Below are 19,870 nucleotides of genomic sequence, written 5' to 3' on the forward strand. Positions count from 1 at the left end.
GTTGTTGAGTGGGGGGGGATGGATGCCTCTCACCTTTGCACAGAATGTCTCCTCCCTTAGCAGTCATCGACACGCTGCTACGGTTCCTCCTCCGGCAGTACTGCCCATTCAGCACCGCCCGCCTCCTCCTATAGTACGGCTACCATTCAACTCCACCCGCCTCCTCCGACATGATTGGCCATTCAGCTCCGCCCACCTCCTCCTATAGTACGGCTACCATTCAGCTCCACCCGCCTCCTCCGACATGACTGGCCATTCAGCTCCGCCCACCTCCTCCTATAGTACGGCTACCATTCCGCTCCACCAGCCTCCTACGACAGTACTGCCCATTCAGCTCTGCCCGCCTCCTCCTACAGTACTGAGCAGGGGGGGGGGGGTTGCTTGCAGTTGTTGAGTTGATCCTCTCAGTGCGGGAAATTTAACCCTTTTGCAGGACTGCGGGAATATGCAGTCAGTGCGGGAAAATCCCGCAGAATCCGTGCTTGTTGGGAGGTATGCATTATCATCATGATCTCGGCTTATCACAGTTTATTAAACGTACACCATAGGTTGGACTTGAGTGCCTTTTTTCAACCTCACTTACAATGTAACTATATATAATACAATTAGCTTATGGGCTTTTCTAAACATGTTGGCCCGGATTCACATACCTTGGCGCATAGTTATGCCGGCGTAGCGTATCGAATATACGCTGCGCAGAGCGGCGAGCACAGTATTCACAAAGCACTTGCTCCCTAATCTACGCTGGGTTCCCTCTGCGTAACTCGTCGTAAGTGGCAGTGGGCGTGAGCCATGCTAATGAGGTGTGTACCCATGTAAATGATGGGCCGAGCGCCATCAAGATACGAATAACGAACAGCGCATGCGCCGGCTCATGGACGTATCCTAGTGCGCATGCTCAGAATCACGTCGGAACGAACGCCTAAGATACGTCGAATCACTGCCTACAATGTGAACGTAACCTACGCCCAGCCCTATTCACGTACTACGTAAACAACGTAAAAAACTACGGCTGTGTTCCCTGGTGCAGCCATTTGCATTGATGCTGCTGACTTACACCTGCTTTATGAGGCTTCACTTTACGCCGGACGTACGACTTACGTAAACCGCGTATATTAATGCTCCGGGCGCAAGTTCGTTCGTGAATCGTCGTATCTCCCTCATTTGCATATTCTAATCGTAAATCAATGGGAGCGCCCCTTGTGGCCAGCGTAAATATGGGCCCACGATACGACGGCGTAGGAAACTTACGTCGGTCGGATGAAGCCTAGTTTCAGGCGTATCTTGCTTTCAGAGTCAGGCGCATAGATACGACGGCGCATATGTGCACTTACCCGGCGTATCTCGAGATACGTCGGCGTAAGTTCTACATGAATTCCAACCCTAGGCTGTCACATTACAACCCTAGGCTGTTACTCTTAGCTAAAAACAAAAACCAATTTGTTAGACCAAAACAGATGCTTGAAACAAGATTCATTTCCCAACGCCTCCTATTCAATGTAGCAATACAAACCTGACGTGTTCTAGCCATTTGCTACACCAAAATTCAAAGCAGTATGTCATTTTCTGCTTGTGTGGTTAGCTAACTGATTTTCCAAAAGGTCTACAAGTCAGATTTTAGGCATTCTCTGCAACAGGAATTTCAGTTTTGGTGAGATACTCCCCAAGGAATGAATACTTCTAAAGGGATGCAGATACTGCAGTTTTTCTCATCAGAACACAGAAGTGCACCAGGTAATTATAATAAACTATACCCACCTATTCAGATTTAGTCTACACAGGACATAGTGAAATAAAAAAAAAATGTTCTTCAGTGCAGAAACTGGTAGGAGGGGATTTTTTTTTTCTTAACAAAAGTGGAGTCTGCTTTGTGTATTATTTTTTGGTGGAGCGTTTTTATACCATGTCTCCAAGTCTGTTAAGGAGCTGCAAATAACAGAATAATGCTGGGGCTTTTTCACAATTCTCAAAAAGTGTAAATGATTTGTGCTCTAAATAGGTAAACCACATTAAAAATCAGAAAGTTACATTTATTGCAAACCTGATTGTTTATACAATGCAGAAATCCCCATCATTCTAACCTTCTGATTTTCTTTATTAAGCTCTTTTCAAGGAAAACTGTGACGCCTACAGAATTAGCGGCAAATACTCTGGCAATTATACTGTGGACCCAGATGGCAGTGGACCTTTAAAGCCTTTCTATGTCTACTGTGACATTTCTGGTACTGTAATTTTGTCTATTGTTACTAGCTGTTTTGGACATAGTACAATAGACTACAAACCTGCAATTGTCTAGATAGCATACCATTTACTCAATTGCCAGCTGAACAATAATGCTGTTACTGCTTACATGAAAAAGATCAAATATATCACTTGTGTTCATAGTGTCAGCCTTTAAATTAATAGATGGCTAATAATCATTTAATTATGAAACTGACTTCATTTATACTGCAACAATGATATAGTGGTTTTAACTAGGAGCTCAGTTTCAGTGTTTGCTGATGATACCAAATTATGCTGGGAAATACAGTACATGTTGCCGAGCATGTGTTTCTAGCACGACAGCATCGCGCTGATTCTCGGCGACATGGTGCCGACATCTCGCACTCGCTGGAATAGACAAAGCACATTCCAGCGAGCGCGTCATAGAAGCGACGGGGATCCGACTTGGATTCCCGCCAATTCTAGGTGTGGCATTTGGTATGCATTCCTGAGAGGGAGAACTCCACGCCAATTTTTAAATAAAAAACCGACATGGGTTCCCCCCCAGGAGCATACCAGGCCCTTAGGTCCGGTATGGGTTGTAAGGAGACCCCCCCCTACGCCGAAAAACCGACGTAGGGGGTCCCCCTACAATCCATACCAGACCTGTATCCAAAGCACGCTGGCCGGCCAGGAAAGGAGTGGGGACGAGCGAGCGCCCCCCCTCCTGAGCCGTACCAGGCCGCATGCCCTCAACATGGGGGGGGGTCGGGTGCTCTGGGGCAGGGGCGCGCACCTCGGGAAGAGGCCCTGTCCCCATGTTGATAAGGACAGGGCCTCTTCCCGACAACCCTGGCCGTTAGTTGTCAGGGTCTGCGGGCGGGGGGCTTATGGGAATCTAGGAGCCCCCTCAAATAAGAGGGCCCCCAGATACCGGCCCCCCACCCTAAGTGAATGGATATGGGGTTTGCCTCACATGCTGCTATACAAAACACTGGTTCAGCCTCATCTTGAATATACGGTTTGGTTTTCGTCACCAATCCTCAGGATAGACATTGTTGAATTAGAAATAGTTTAGCAAAGGTTAACACAATTGTTAAGTGGGGTGGAGGACCTCAGCAATGAGGATTGATTATATAGATTACACTTATTCACTTTGTAAAAGAGTTGTTTAACCCATGCATGCCTAAGCCTTTTTCTGACCTTTGTTGCTTACAAGTTAAAATCTGTGTTTTATGCTAGAACCCCCAAACATTATATATATATATATATATATATATATATATATATATATATATATATATATATATATATATATATATATATATATATATATATATATATATAAATAACATTTTAAGCAGAGACCCTAGAGAATAAAATAGCGATCGTTGCAATATTCTGTCACACTGTATTTGTGTAGCGGTCTTTCAAATGCAATTTATTTGGAAGGAATACACTTTCATGAATCATAAAAAAAAGAAACAGTATAGTTAGCTTATTTTTTTTGTATAATGTAAAAGATGATGTTACGCCTAGTAAATAGATAGCGAACATGTCACGCTCTAAAATTGCGCACACTTGTAGAATGGAAACAAACTACAGTACCTAAAAATCGCCATAGGCGATGCTTTAAACATTTCTACAGGTTACCTTCTTAGAGTTACATAGGAGGTCTTGCACTAGAATTATTGCTCTCGCTCTAACGATCACAAAAATAACTCACGGGTGATTTGTACACTATTTACATTTGTGGTCATGTCCTACGTCTGTGTTCAGGGCCATCTTAATAGCATCATGGGCCCCTGGGCAAAGTAATGCTATGGGGCCCCTACAAGCCTGCCCCAATTCACGCACCTACTCTCAAGAATGAAAGTACAATATTTATACTTTACAGCGTGTCACTTGCTACTGTCTCCTGCCACCAGATTCAGCGTGTCACTTGCTACTGTCCCCTGTAGGGATGAGCCAAACACCACATCCCCCCCCCCCCCCCCCCGTTCGGTTTGCACCAGAACCTGGAACAGACCAAAAGTTTGTGTGAACTTTAGAACCCCGTTAAAGTCTATGGGACTCAAACGTTTGAAATCTAAAGTGCTAATTTTAAAGGCTAGTATTCAAGTGTTTGGGGACCTGGGTCCTTCCCCAGGGGACATGTATCAATGCAAAAAAAAGTTTTAAAAACTGCAATTTTTTCGGGAGCAGTGATTTTAATAATGCTTAAAGTGAAACAATAAAAGTGAAATATTCCTTTAAATTTTCCTTTAACCACTTAAGACCCGGACCTTTAGGAAGCTAAAGGACCCGGACAGTTTTTGGGATTTGGCACTGCGTCGCTTTAACTGACAATTGCGCGGTTGTGCGACGTGGCTCCCAACAAAATTGGCCTCCTTTTTTTCCCACAAATAGAGCTTTCTTTTGGTGGTATTTGATCACCTCTGCGGTTTTTATTTTTTGCGCTATAAACAAAAATAGAGCGACAATTTTGAAAAAAATTCAATATTTTCCTCAGTTTAGGCCGATACGTATTCTTTTACCTATTTTTGGTAAAAAAAAAATCGCAATAAGCGTTTATCGGTTGGTTTGCGCAAAATTTATAGCGTTTACAAAATAGGGGATAGTTTTATTGCATTTTTATATATATTTTTTTTACTACTAATGGTGGCGATCAGCGATTTTTTTCGTGACTGCGACATTATGGCGGACGCTTCGGACAATTTTGACACATTTTTGGGACCATTGTCATTTTCACAGCAAAAAATGCATTTAAAATGCATTGTTTACTGTGAAAAGGACAATTGCAATTTGGGAGTTAACCACAAGGGGGCGCTGATGGGGTTAAGTGTGACCTCATCTGTGTTTCTAACTCTAGGGGGGTGTGGCTGTAGGTGTGACGTCATCGATTGTGATTCCCTATATAAGGGAACACACGATCGATGACGGCGCCACAGTGAAGAACGGGGAAGCTGTGTTTACACACAGCTCTCCCCGTTCTTCAGCTCCGGGGACCGATCGCGGGACTCGAGCGGCGATCGGGTCCGCGAGTCCCGCGGTCACGGAGCTTCGGACCGGGTCGCGTGCACGTGCATGAGCTACCCCACGGCTGGGCTTAAAGGGCAACGTACAGGTACGTTGATGTGCCCAGCCGTGCCATTCTGCCGACGTATATCGGGGTCCTTAAGTGGTTAAATTTCATACCTGGGAGGGTGTATAGTATGCCTGTGAAGTAGCGCTTGTTTACCGTGCTTAGAACTGTCCCTGCACAAGTATCATTTTTGAAGGAAAAAAAGTAATTTAAAATCACTCGCGGCTATAATGAATTGTCAGCTCTTGGCAATACAGAGAAAAGTCATTCATAAAGAAAAATAAAAAAGCGTGGGGGTCCCCCCAAATTCAACTACCAACCCCTTCAGGTCTGGTATGGATATTAAGGGGAACGCAGGTTTGCCGTTAGATTAGGGGGGGCGGGGTCACCCGCACGTCACTGGGAAAGCCTGGGCTTTCCCTTGCGTCAGAGGGGGACGGGGTCACGTGATGGGTGGCCCCCGCCCTCACGTTTTTTTTTATGAATGACTTTTCTCTGTATTGCCGGGAGCCGACAATTCATTATAGCCGTGAGTGATTTTAAATGACTTTTTTTCATTCAGAAATGACACTTTGTGCAGGGACAGTTCTAAGCACGAGAAACAAGGGCTACTTCACAGGTATACTATACACCCCCCCCCCCCCCGGTACAAATTTTAAAGGAATATTTCACTTTTATTGTTTCACTTTAAGCATTATTAAAATCACTGCCCCCGAAAAAAAGTCAGTTTTTAAAACTTTTTATTGCATTGATACATGTCCCCTGGGGCAGGACCCAGGTCCCCAAACACTTTTTAGGACAATAACTTGCATATTAGCCTTTAAAATTAGCAGTTTCGATTTCTCCCATAGACACCCCACATTGTTCGCTGTTCGCCGAACAGGCAATGTTCGAGTCGAACATGAGTTTGACTCGAAGTCGAAGCTCATCCCTAGTCCCTGCTACCAGATTCAGCGTGCTGCTTGCTACTGTCCCCTGCCACCAGATTCAGTGTGTCACTTGCTACTGTCCCCTGCCACCAGATTCAGGGTGTCACTTGCTACTGTCCCCTGCCATCAGATTCAGCGTGTCACTTGCTACTGTCTCCTGCCACCAGATTCAGCGTGTCACTTGCCACCGTCACCTGCCTCCAGATTGAGCGTGTCACTTGCCACCATCACCTGCCTCCAGATTCAGCGTGTCACTTGCCATCGTCACCTGCTACCAGATTCAGCATGTCACTTGCCACCCATCCCGTCACCAGATTTACAGCGGGGCAAAAAAGTATTTAGTCAGCCACCAATTGTGCAAGTTCTCCCACTTAAAAAGATGAGAGGCCTGTAATTGTCATCATAGGTATACCTCAACTATGAGAGACAAAATGTGGAAACAAATCCAGACAATCACATTGTCTGATTTGGAAAGAATTTATTTGCAAATTATGGTGGAAAATAAGTATTTGGTCACCTACAAACAAGCAAGATTGCTGTCTCTCACAGACCTGTATCTTCTTCTTTAAGAGGCTCCTCTGTCCTCCACTCATAACCTGTATTAATGGAACCTGTTTGAACCTGACTACACTGAACTGACCACTACACTGACCTGACCACACTGACCTGACTACACTTACCTGACCCGACCACACTGACCTGACCCGACCACACTGACCTGACCCGACCACACTGACCTGACCCGACCACACTGACCTGACCTGACTACACTGACCTGACCCGACCACACGGACCTGACTAAACTGACCTGACCACACTGACCTGACCACACTGACCTGACTACACTGAACTGACCACACTGACCTGACCTGACTACACTGACCTGACTACACTTACCTGACCTGACTACACTGACCTGACCTGACTACACCGACCTGACTTGACCACACTGACCTGACTTGACCACACTGACCTGACTTGACCACACTGACCTGACCTGACCACACTGACCTGACCACATTGACCTGACCTGACTACATTGAACTGACCACACTGACCTGACTACACTGACCTGACCTGACTACACTGACCTGACTACACTGACCTGACTACGCTGACCTGACCACACCGAACTGACCTGACCACACTAACCTGACCACACTAACATGACCACACTAACATGACCACACTAACCTGACCGGACTACACTGAACTGACCTGACCACACTGACCTGACTACACTGACCTGACTACACTGACCTGACCACACTGACCTGACCTGACTACACTGACCTGACTACACTTACCTGACCCGACCACACTGACCTGACCCGACCACACTGACCTGACCCAACCACACGGACCTGACTAAACTGACCTGACCACACGGACCTGACCTGACTACACTGACCTGACCACACTGACCTGACCCGACCACACGGACCTGACTAAACTGACCTGACCACACTGACCTGACCTGACCACACTGACCTGACCACACTGACCTGACCACACTGAACTGACCACACTGACCTGACTACACTGACCTGACCTGACTACACTTACCTGACCTGACCACACTGACCTGACCCGACCACACTGACCTTACCCGACCACACGGAACTGACCTGACTACACTGACCTGACCCGACCACACGGACCTGACTAAACTGACCTGACCTGACCACACTGACCTGACCACATTGACCTGACCACACTGAACTGACCACACTGACCTGACCTGACTACACTGACCTGACTACACTTACCTGACCTGACTACACTGACCTGACTACACTGACCTGACCTGACTACACCGACCTGACCTGACCACACTGACCTGACTTGACCACACAGACCTGACCACACTGACCTGACCACACTGACCTGACCTGACTACACTGAACTGACCACACTGACCTGACTACACTGACCTGACCACACTGACCTGACCACACTGACCTGACCCGACCACATGGACCTGACCTGACTAAACTGACCTGACCTGACTACACTGACCTCACCTGACTATACTGACCTGACCTGCCCACACTGACCTGACCTGACTCCACCGACCTGACCTACATACATACACAATCACTGAGGTCACCTACCTCAGCCGTGGTGTGCGGCACCGGCATGCCCAACGTGCCGTCATAGCGATGAAGCCAGGGAGAGGAGGAGAGCCGTCGAGCAGGGAGTGGGGATGTGGCATGGCGGGCAGCCGTGGTGCCAGAGGAGGCTCAGTCAGCCAGAATAGAGGAGGCTCAGAAGCTGTGGAGAGCCTCCGAACCGAGCGGGGATGTCGCATTGCGGGCCGGGCAGCATTGTAATTCCTGCCCTCTAAGCTTGCAGTGCCTATGATGGACGTCACACGGTCCCGGATTGGACCAGTGGGACGTCCATCATAGGCGCTGCAGGCCCCAGAAGGCGGGACCTGCTCTGTCACTCGGCGGCGCTCGGAAACAAAATGGTCCCTGCTCGGCGGCACTATTTATTAAATGCTCTATGGCCAAGACTCGGGGGGCTTTTAATCGACCCATTCGGGGCTCCAGCCTCCCCAGCCCACCCCTAACAACGCCCCTGGTTTTCAAAGTTAGATTGGGGAACAGATAGTAAAGAGTAGGCAGTGCGTGTGCCGAGGTAGCTGCTAGAGGGGTCCCCAGAGTTTAAATCTAGGTGTGCAGTAGATAGCAGGAGGTGCCAGCTCTGACCTCTGCCAATGTGGAGCATTTTTTTAGATGAGTATGTATAAATAAGTCTGGCAGAAGTCCACCTGGGAGGTGTTGGTCATGAAGTCAGTGCAAGGGCCAAGGCATACAAAGAAGTAATCTTGAAGGCTTTAGCTTCTTGGCTCTCATCTCTTGTGTTTTCTGTTTGCAACTAAGGAATGCGCCATTATTATGGGGGTGACTGAATTTATGTAAATATGTAAATCACTGTGTTTCAGTAAAGAGTTAAAAGGCTATGGTTGTGTGAACCCTTCTTTCTCCTAACCCCAAATGGGAATGTCTTCTTGAAAGAAAACTTGTGCTGAGTGAAACAGCTATTGGGGTCCATTACTTTAAGACATGAGGAAGGTAAAGAATAGGCTAATGGTGGTGTTGGTTAGACCAGGCAGGGGCCTCCCAGGGGTGCCACTGCAATAAAGCCCATGAGAATTTCTTGTGCCCACAGTGCCTCAGTTAGCCAGCCTATGCCAGGCAGAAATGGGTTAAAGAGTAAAGTTGCTCTCTCATTTACCCATCATACGACTGGAACAGCACCCAACAGAGCTAGAACTCTGCAATTAGCAGAGAACATGAGCTTTGCTGATGGCAGGCCTGACTCAGCAGAGGGGTGCACTGGACATCTGCAGAGAGAAATCTGATTACACACAGAGATCAAGGGTACTTCTCTGCAGCCTGCTAGCAGATAACAAGATTTGGCTGCTTTCTAAAAATAAAAAATAAAAGACTTGGTATACTGATCAGATATTGCTTATAATCACTGCAGTAATTATAATTTAGAACTACGTTTTTTAAAGAATAATATTATCATCTGACTATTGCTGTGTTTGTTGCATATTAGAGGAAAGAGCTTGGACCATGGTACAACACGACCGGTACTATCGCACTAAAGTTGTTGGCTCCAGTCCAGACCAGCCATTCTTAGGAGAGGTGCATTACTGGAATGCTTCTTGGGGAGAGGTGTCTGCATTGGCTAATGGATCAGAATACTGTGAGCAGATGATAGAATTATCCTGCTACAGGTCCAGGCTCCTCAATACACCAAGTAAGAGATTTTTATACGAATTATCGATAATGTCATATCTTGTATTATCTAATGCTTTCTGGATTTATACTAATATGCAGCTAGTACTATTGTGAGTGCTTTTCACATTGAGTCTGGAATGGTGTATAACCATTTAGTGCAACCAGACTAACTATTGTATGTAACTATGTAAAAAGACAAGTGAAAATTTCAGGACCACATGAGAGAGTAGCATGGGACCATTTAAGTGCAGCAGAGGTTTGGGGGGAGTTCAAAGTTAGGTTGGGTGTTCAGGGGCGTCATCCATAAGGTGCATTACCAGGGAAGAATGCTTTACAGTTTGATTTTGGGGAAAGACTACAAGCATTAAACGTATTCTGTCTAGAGAAGAGACAAGATAGGATAGCGATATACAAATACCTTACTGGTGAATCTAGCATAGGGTAACAACTTCAGTGGGAGGGAGTTCAAAAAGACATGCGGCCATTCATTCAAACTAGAAGAGAAGCGGTTTTAACCTTAAGCTGCGTAGAGGGTTCTTTACTGTCAGAGCGGTGAGGATGTGGAACTTCCTTACACGAGCAGTGGTATCACCAAGCTGCAAAGGTTCTCTGCGGCTGTTGCCATTCTTTGTCTATAAATTTATCAAAATGAGACAGATAAAAGGAAAAACCTTAGCAGTGCAGGTCGACAAAACGGACCCGCACCTCAGCAGATGCCCTAGGCGCATCCTCTAATTTGAGGGTTTCCCGCACCGCAGTGATAAGTGCCCCCACAAGCGCCTTCTCCTGCGCTGCCACGGACACAGAGTCCTCATCACTGTGCGAAAGGTCACGGTCCGCGTCCTCTGACACCTCAGAACAGGGGCCCTGCGCCACGACCAGGCCCGAGTCTGAATCAGAGCTGTCCCCGGATGATGGTGGGGGAGGGGGTGCTTTTTACCCCCCTTACGCCTGCACACCGCTTCCACCCTGGCAACCAATGATTCCAAGACCGCTGACAAAGCTTCTACCTGTATTGGTGCTGGAGGACCAGTTGCTATCACTGGTATTTCTGGGGAAGCAGCGCCAGCCTCTGACGCCATACCGCTCACCTGACAGCCACATCAAGTCAAGGTATCTGAAATGAACAACCCACCTTCCTTGCTGCCAGAGACCAAGGGGTTAACCCCAGAGGAACTCACTGCTCTGACCTGGTTACTGTTAGCGCTGTGGTTCGCCACTAGCACACAGCAATGGGGCATGTCATGGCCGACCCCGCACGCAGCTAATGGTCTGCTCACGCTCGATGGCCGGACTGGGGAGACTACAAGGATCTATATTATCCAGCCTGTCACCCAGCCGAAAGTTGCTAGTAGATCTCAGGATCAAAAAAAAAAAAAAAAGTTCTCCTAGGACCAATGGGCCCCCAGGGAGCCAGGTCATTCTCCTATGCTAGGCAGAATAAAACTGAGCTGCTGACTGCAGAGTGAGGGGTTATGACCAGAGGGCCCGTCCCCCTGGGCGGTGCTGTTCAGCTTTGCTGTATTACATGTTTTTTAACCATTTAACACGTCTGCCTAGTCCTCTCCTGATAGATGGAACATAACCTTACTGTCAAGATTATTTGGAGCTGTGTCCGTCAATGAACGAAATCTCATTCTCCTGTTGTAATGATACTGTTGACTGTTCCCATATTGTCTTCTTCCAGTGGGATTGCCTTTCAGCTTTTGGATGGGAAGAAATAATGAGAGACATTTTTACTGGGGTGGTTCCAATCCCGGAATTCAGAGATGTGCTTGCGGCATCGAGAAAAGATGTGCAGATACAAAATTGTATTGTAATTGTGATGCTGATCACCTTCAGTGGTAAGTGAAAATATATTTCTATTAATCGGAAATATTCTTACAAGCCAGTTAAGTCTGATATAATTGCATTGACAGCTGACATGTATAATAGGTATTGCAATGATCACTTAATATTTCAAAACATTTATTGTACCGATTTCAGTTATAGTTGACAGTCCTTCAACTGATATCCTTTCCAGTTATGGAAAAAATATATGAGGTTGAAGATAATCAATACAACTAATATAACTTTCTTTTAGGAGATATGACAGAGGGTTATTGACTTTCCGTGATCATTTACCTGTGACCCAGGTGGTTGTCGGAGATACCAACCGCACTAGTTCTGAAGCTTGGTTTTTAGTTGGACCGCTGCGTTGCTATGGAGACAGTAAGTAACATCTTCCATATTCAAGAATTAAGATATGTTAAGCAATGTTCATTATCCAGCAGGTCCCCCCTGGTTCATTAAGTCTTGGCCCTAAAATGTAACTGTGATGGACTTTTTACCTATATGCTTCAGTTAAATCCTCCCTGCTTGTTTAAGGCTGTTAATTGTAATTACTCTTCTGCAGCCAGCCCTGTTTCAAATGCATTGTGATGGACTTTTTACCTATATGCTTCAGTTTAATCCTCCCTGCTTGTTTAAGGCTGTTAATTGTAATTACTCTTCTGCAGCTAGCCCTGTTTCAAATGTTAATTGTTCTAGCCCTGTGTTTACTGGTTACTGTGATTAGATAAGTGGCTTGTGTTAATTATGCTGATTGCTTCCTTGTGATAATTATCTCTCTATATGCGGTGCCGAGCCGGCTAGCTACTGAGTAGTTCAAAGAAATATCTTTATTTCAAAGGAGCTGTATTGAAGACCCCCCACTGTGTGAGGGGGGCGGAGATTTGTCATTGTAACAGTTGTAACCACATATAAACTCTGTTTTTTTACTATTAAAACTCTGTGTTATACCAGCATTAAGCCTTGGCTCATGTATGGGTGCTGCTGTGATTTCTTTTATGGGAAGAAGGGAACGTTGACGGGGATATCATACCGATACCGTCACAGTAACTAATGCCTCGTAAACACGACCAGTTTTCCCGAGAGGAAAATTGCGGGGGAAAAAAAAGAGAACATGTTTTCTTCTTTACCGCCAGAATTCCCGGCTGACTTTTTTCCGTCTGGAAAACTAGTCGTGTGTATTCTTTTCCGAGGGGAAAAAAACATGCATGCTCCGAATCAAGTATGAGACGGGAGCGCTTGTTCTGGTAAAACTAGAGTTTGTAATGGAAATGGCACATTCGTTACGCTGTAACGGACTGAAAAGCACGAAGACTGAAAAGCACGAATCGTGTCTCAGCAAACTTTTACTAACACAAGGATCAGCAAAAGCAGCCCAGGGTGGTGCCGTTTGAATGGAACTTCCCCTTTATAGTCCCGTCGTACGTGGTGTACGTCACCGCGCTTTTGACGGGCGGCATTTGGCCTGAACGTGTGTATGCAAGGCAGGCTTGAGAGGAATCCCGTCGGGAAAAACTACGTTTTTTTTCCTGCCGAGAAAACCGGTCGTGTGTACGAGGCATTAGAAAGAGTAATGCTTGGTCCTAGTGTGCCATTGTTTATTTTGACATTGCCCAGTAAATGGAAGAAACATTTATGCTGTCCTCTAATTTGTGAAATGCTTGATGCAATAGACCAGGGGTAGGCAACCTGGGGTCCTCCAGCTGTTGTGGAACTATATTTACCATGAGGCATTGCAAGGCTAGCAGTTAAAATTACTCTCAGAGGTATGATGGGACTTGTAGTTCTGCAACAGCTGAACTCCGGCCCCAGGTTGCCTACCCCTGCAATAGACTATACTGTAGTATGTACCATTATGATCTGCCAAAATCAACACATTAATTAATGGAAATATAGCATTGTCACAATTCTTTCCACAATGAAGGACACTCCCAGATAGTGAAACCAAAATAAAAGGATAACTGAAGGTACCCTGATTTTTTTTTTTTTCATTCGTTTGGGATAATATAGGGAAGGTGTAGCACTTTGTTCAGATTTTTATAGTCTTTGTCCCTGTTGGGGAGATCTACCCTCTCTAATTGTCTTGGTGACCATTGTCAGTGGGACAGGGAGTAAAGTGAATTCAAAATTTTTCAGCTGTCACCAGAACAGGTGGTGAGAGGAAATCTTCCAATGTGGATACAAATTTCTCCTTACTGTGGAAAGGATTCCTTTCACTTACATAGAAACATAGAAACATAGAAAAGTAACAGCAGAAAAAGACTGAGTAGTCCATCGAGTCTGCCTATTTTATTTATTTATTTTTCATTCATCTTGATGTCTGAATATTGATCTATGTTTCTCCCAAGCATGTTTGAAGCTATTTACTATGGACTGTCTCACTACCTCTGTTGGTAATCATCAATTATCCTTTCAGTAAAATAATACTTTCTAAGATTTGTTTTGAACTTTCCTCCAGTTAAATAGAAAGTCTTCTCTGGGCATCAAACCCTCTCTGCTATAGGCCTACAGTCAGTCCAAAGCAGTGTCAAATGAGCTGTGTCTGTCAATGAACTCAGAGAAAGTGATTTTACGGTAACAAAAAATCCAGTTTCCTCTTACATTCATTGACTGATACAACTGCTTCTTCTTTATTCATTACCAAACAGTGACAAGGGGGGTGGGCAAACCAACTAATGGAGAAATAACCCAGGGAGCTATGCCAACGCTTCGAACCTCCCTCCCCACCCCCTGCCCCACCAAGATTTGGACTGAGAGTCCAAAACAGAGAGTGCAAAGCCACCTCCTTAGATGTGATGGCCAAGGACACAGGGAACAGGAAAATATTCTCATTCAAGGTAAAATCTGACACCACCACTTCGTAGAAAAAGAAAGGGAGGGTTGAAACCCCACCATGTCCCTGTTTAAAACCAGATAAGGCGGCATACTTGACAAAGCTGCCATACCAGACAAGGCAGCCAACACCAACACCTACAGTGCTGAAGGGATAGCGATTAGGAAGGCAACATTCTGCAAGTGCGCGAGCAAGGGAATAACCTGGATGCTCTCAAAGGGAGACTTCAGAAGAGCCGACAACACAAAATTCAAGATCTACACGGCAACGGGGAACACATAGGGGGGCACCACATGGAACCCCTTGAATAAAGTTGTGGACCAAAAAAAGCATATCTAAGGGACGCTGAAAGAAAGTAGCCAAAGCAGAGTCTTGGGCCTTGATCATACTCAAGCAAGCTTCTGATTCAGACCATGTTGCAAAAGAGCCAACACCTGAGCCACCAAGAAAAAGCAAGGATGAACCCCCATGGCTTCTCACTAAATGACATAGGCAGTCTAGTTGTGAGAAATCTTCCGGAAGGTAGACTTATGAGCCGACTGAAGCAGACAGCAGCCATTTGATCCTGGCTTACAACAGCCACGCCATCAAGTCAACCATAGTAAAACAGGGAACACCGGCGGCCCCTGGGACAGAAAGTTCCCTTGAAGATATCTCTCACAGATGGGAATGTGCAGGTAAATGTCCTTCCTTCATGTCTACAGATGCCTTAAAAGAAAAATCCACCTGGTGAAGGGAGGCCACAACCAAACAAATGTATTTCAGTGAGAACTTATGGACCTGCAGAGCCTTGAGATCCAGGATCACTGTTCGTCTTGGACTGTGAACAGATAGGATAAAATAACCACTCTGATTCGGGTATCGGGACAATCATTCCACAAAGGAACAGATCTTGCACAGCCCTGTACAGGGCCCGCAGATGGTCTGTCAAGTGCTGCAGATTGGAGGGAAATAACTGATTTCATTGACCATCTTGTCGGGAAAAGGGGGAAGTCCACGTGCCCGGAAACCAGCGAAGGCGACCCTCTTATTCCCTGTGGGGTGAGGGAAAAACTTGAAGTTGTGGAGGACCTATCCACAAGCTTGGAGGGCTTCTGGGGAGAGGGACGTTTGGCGCCACCCACGCATGTTCTAAAAGGTTTAGAACCCTTAGTTAAGGGCCCAGGGGAACGTGAAAAAAAAAACGCTTGAGAACCAACAAGTTTGGAATGCGCCACAAACATACTACAGCCCAAGGACCAACTGGTTCGTAAGTTCCACATATGCTTGAGGCATTTGGCTGGAATCCAAGGATTGTCACAAAACCCTTTGCCCATTCAGTCAGCGTATGAAACACCAGACTGCGGCCAACACAGGCCGGAGCACAGATCCTGCACTGGCGAAACAGCAACCACTGGGAGGCAGATTCCACCACTGGGATCACAGTTGCCTTTGGAGTTAGGAGATAGACTATTCTGACAGTGGATCTACCTATTTCTTCAGAATGGTATATTCAAGGGGTAGCGTACTGCGAATTGCCTAAGGAGCACAAACGGTCACCTCAGACAACCCCGTCATGTATACAAGAATGTCGAAATTTGTGGGGTAAGAGAGACCTTACAGCCTGAGATGGCTGGTGAGCACCAGGAGACTGGCACCCCAGCAGATGCCCACACTGAGACCCCCAAAGGGAGCCCATGGGTCCCATGCCTACTGGCAGGGGATCACGTGTCCTTGGTCACAACAGGCCAGGAGGGGAACAAACACTGCCCCGGTGTTAAATCCCAGATTAGGGACCTGCAGCGGAGCCCGAAACAAACAGGGTGGGGGCTAATAGGGCTGATGCCCCAAACAAGGCAGTGCAGCACAACTTGCCCAGCACCAACCCCCTCGCTTCGCCCAACTGGTCCCCTTGTGAGCAAAAAAAAAATAAATTGTTATGGAGAGCCCAGGCACCAAAAAATGGCCGCCATCCGAGTGCACACAAAAATGGTCAACGGCTGCAGCCAATAAGGGGCGAAAAACAGCAGTGGACAGGATTACACATTGTCTGAGGCATCAGCCTGTCCAGGGGCCCCGCCCACCTTGCAGCGAGTGCCACCTGTACTGCAAGAGAGGATGGCTGCCCACAGCCAAGATGGTGGTGCCGGAGCCCAGTAGGCCGTGGCCTAAATTTGTGGCCGAGCGTAGAGCTAGCGGTCTGTGCGGGCTCTCTGGTCAGACTGGGGTGACCACTGTATCTAGATTATCCAGCCCATCGCGAAGGTCGACAGTTGATAGAAGATCTCTGCAGGAAAAAAGACAAAATTCCATAAAAAAGGAAGAAAGCTGTAGAGCCACAAGTCCCAGCAGAAAAACAAGTCCATACTGCTGAAGACACTAGGCAGAAATGACTTAAGGCTTATAGCAGAAAGGGGGTTTTATGCCCAGATAGGGCTGCCCATAGGAAGGGACAATTCTTTTTCTTCTGCCTAGTGCCCTATTCCTGTAAGTGGGGCTATAAAACCCAGTGAAACACTGCCACTGCACAGCAGTGAAACAGTGGTATTGCAACCAATGTTGTCTGAAAATGCGCTAATGCAAGGTGGTCTTAAAACAAACTGGGAAGAGTAGCACAGGGAAGTACTCGCAATATTTAATTAAGTGACTATGTCTTACATAGTCCCAAACTGGTTTTTACCAACTGCCAAAAGTACCAATATCTGGTTTAATGAGCAAAGTATCACCATGCTTGATTGGCCAGCAAACTCACCTGACCTAAGCCCCATAGAAAATCTGTGGGGTATTGTCAGGAGGAAGATGAGGGACACCAGACCCAAAAATGCAGTCAAGCTGAAGGGTGCTATTAACCACTTCCAGACCTTAGGTGTTTTTCAGATTCGGTGTTTGCAAGACTAAAACATTTTTTTCTGCTAGAAAATTACTTAAAACCCCCAAACATTATATATTTTTTTTTCTAACACCCTAGAGAATAAAATAGTGGTCATTCCAATACTTTTTGTCACACCGTATTTGCGCAGCGGTCTTACAAGCGCACTTTTTTTGGAAAAAATTCACTTTTTTGAATTAAAAAATAAGACAACAATAAATTTGGCCCAATTGTTTTATATATTTTGAAAGATAATGTTACGCCGAGTAAAATGATGCCCAACATGTCACGCTTAAAAATTGCGCCCGCTCGTGGCATGGCGTCAAACTTTTACCCTTAAAAATCTTGATAGGCGACGTTTAAAAAATTCTACAGGTTGCATTTTTTGAGTTACAGAGTAGGCCTAAGGCTAAAATTATTGCTCTCGCTCTAACGATCGCGGCGATACCTCACTTGTGTGGTTTGAATACCGTTTTCATATGTCGGCGCTACTCGCGTATGCGTTCGCTTCTACGCGCGAGCTCGTCGGGACGGGGCGCTTTAAAAAAAATTTTTTTTGCTTTTCGCATTTATTTTTATTTATTTTAGAATTTTTAACACTGAAAAAAAAAAAAAAAAAAAATTATCACTTTTATTCCTATTACAAGGAATGTAAACATCCCTTGTAATAGAAAAAAGCATGACAGGTCCTCTTAAATATGAGATCTGGGGTCAAAAAGACCTCAGATCTCATATTTGGGCTTAAATGCAAAAAATAGAAAAAAAAAAAAAAATGTCATTTTTTCAAATGACCAAAAAAAAAATTTGTCTCTTTAAGAGGCTGGGCGGGACTGACGTTTTGACGTCACTTCCGCCCAGCCGAGCTATGGGGACGGGCGAAGGAGATTTTTCCTTCAGTCTCGTCCCCGCTCACCAGCCGACAGCATCCGATCGCCTCCGCCGCTACCGACGGCTCCGGTAAGCGGCGGAGGGCACGGGAGAGCGGCGGGAGGGGGGGGGGCCCTCTCCCGCCACCGATAACGGCGATCTCGCGGTGAATCCGCCGCGGAGACCGCCATTATCGGATTCCAGACCGCGCACACTAAAGATGGATACCTCGGTTGTGACAGCAGCTGCTGCCGTTACCGAGATATCCGTCTTTAAAAATAGGACGTACATCGTCGTGCGCAGGTCTGGAAGTGGTTAAAGCAACCTGGGCTTCCATAACACCTCAGCAGTGCCACAGGCTGATCGCCTCCATGCCACGATGCATTGATGCAGTATTTCATGCAAAAGGAGTCCCGACCAAGAATTGGTATAGTGCATACTATATTATACATGGGCATACTTTTCAGTAAGCCAACATTTCTGTATTAAAAAACTTTTTTTATTGGTCTTATGTAATATTGTAATTTTCTGAGATACTGAATTTTTGGTTTCCACTAGCTGTAAGCCATAATCATCAAACACAGGATTTTTATAACAGCTTACCTGTAAAATCCTTTTCTTGGAGTACACCACGGGACACAGAGCCAGTCATTACATAATGGGTTAAGGGTCACCAGCAGTGATTGGACACTGGCACAACCAATTGAAGACAGTTCCCCTTCATATAACCCCTCCCTTCAGGGAAGTACCTCAGTTTTGTAGCAAAGCAGTAAGGTTCCCATAAGAAGGCTTTGAGAGGCTTTGGGGTTTTGCTTATTAGCTCTTGAACCCCACGGCTTATTGTTTTTCTGAGCCTGATTTTCTTTAGCCTTTGTGGCTGGGTGAAAATGCCGTCGCTACCAGCTGGAGGCATATTTTCCGGGAGGTGGGGAAAGAGAACGTTTAAAACAAGGCCGCTTGTTCTTTCTCTTCTTAGGTAAAAGAGTGGTTTTACCGCTCGATATCTTTTGGATATATTTTTCCAGATCATCCCCAAAGAGGCATTCCCCATGGAAGGGGAAAATCGCCAAAAGCTTTTTGCATGGGGTTTCTGCTGACCAGTAAAGCCAAAAGATTCTGTGCATATGCACCAGCTGGAGTGTGAGGCGAGATGCTTGCTGAAGCGAATCTCTAATGGTATCCACTGTAAAACATAAGGCTTTAGGTAAATTCTCCCAAAATGTTACCTGATCTGGAGGTAGATTCTTCAGCCCCTGTTTTACCTGTTCCTTGAGGACCCGACACATACCACCTGCTGCACCAGCTCGAATGAATGAAGATTTTAGTAAAGATTCCAATTTCTTTTCAGAAGGATCTTTAAACACCTGTACATTGTCCACCGGACAAGTCAGCCTTTTATTTACACAAGAAATCGCTGCATCTACAGAAGGCAGACTCCACTTCTTGGAAAACTTCTCCTCCATAGGATAGAGAATGTCAAATTTCTTAGGAGGTGAAAAACGCTTATCTGGATGTTGCCAA

At 45.9% G+C, this 19,870-nt stretch overlaps 1 protein-coding gene across 1 annotated transcript in view; it reads left to right on the forward strand.

Annotated features, from left to right (window-relative positions):
* The window catches only part of CNTNAP1 (contactin associated protein 1), a 385,880-nt gene that overhangs the window by 207,320 nt on the left and 158,690 nt on the right, over positions 1-19,870 (forward strand). Inside the window, exons 12-15 of the mRNA XM_040329819.1 lie at positions 2,103-2,222; positions 9,787-9,990; positions 11,659-11,815; positions 12,055-12,182. Of these exons, the coding sequence (XP_040185753.1) occupies positions 2,103-2,222; positions 9,787-9,990; positions 11,659-11,815; positions 12,055-12,182 (609 nt within the window). The remainder of the gene's footprint in view (positions 1-2,102; positions 2,223-9,786; positions 9,991-11,658; positions 11,816-12,054; positions 12,183-19,870) is intronic.

This window comes from Rana temporaria, chromosome 12, assembly GCF_905171775.1.
Source record: "Rana temporaria chromosome 12, aRanTem1.1, whole genome shotgun sequence".
Classification (NCBI taxonomy): Eukaryota; Metazoa; Chordata; class Amphibia; order Anura; family Ranidae; genus Rana; species Rana temporaria.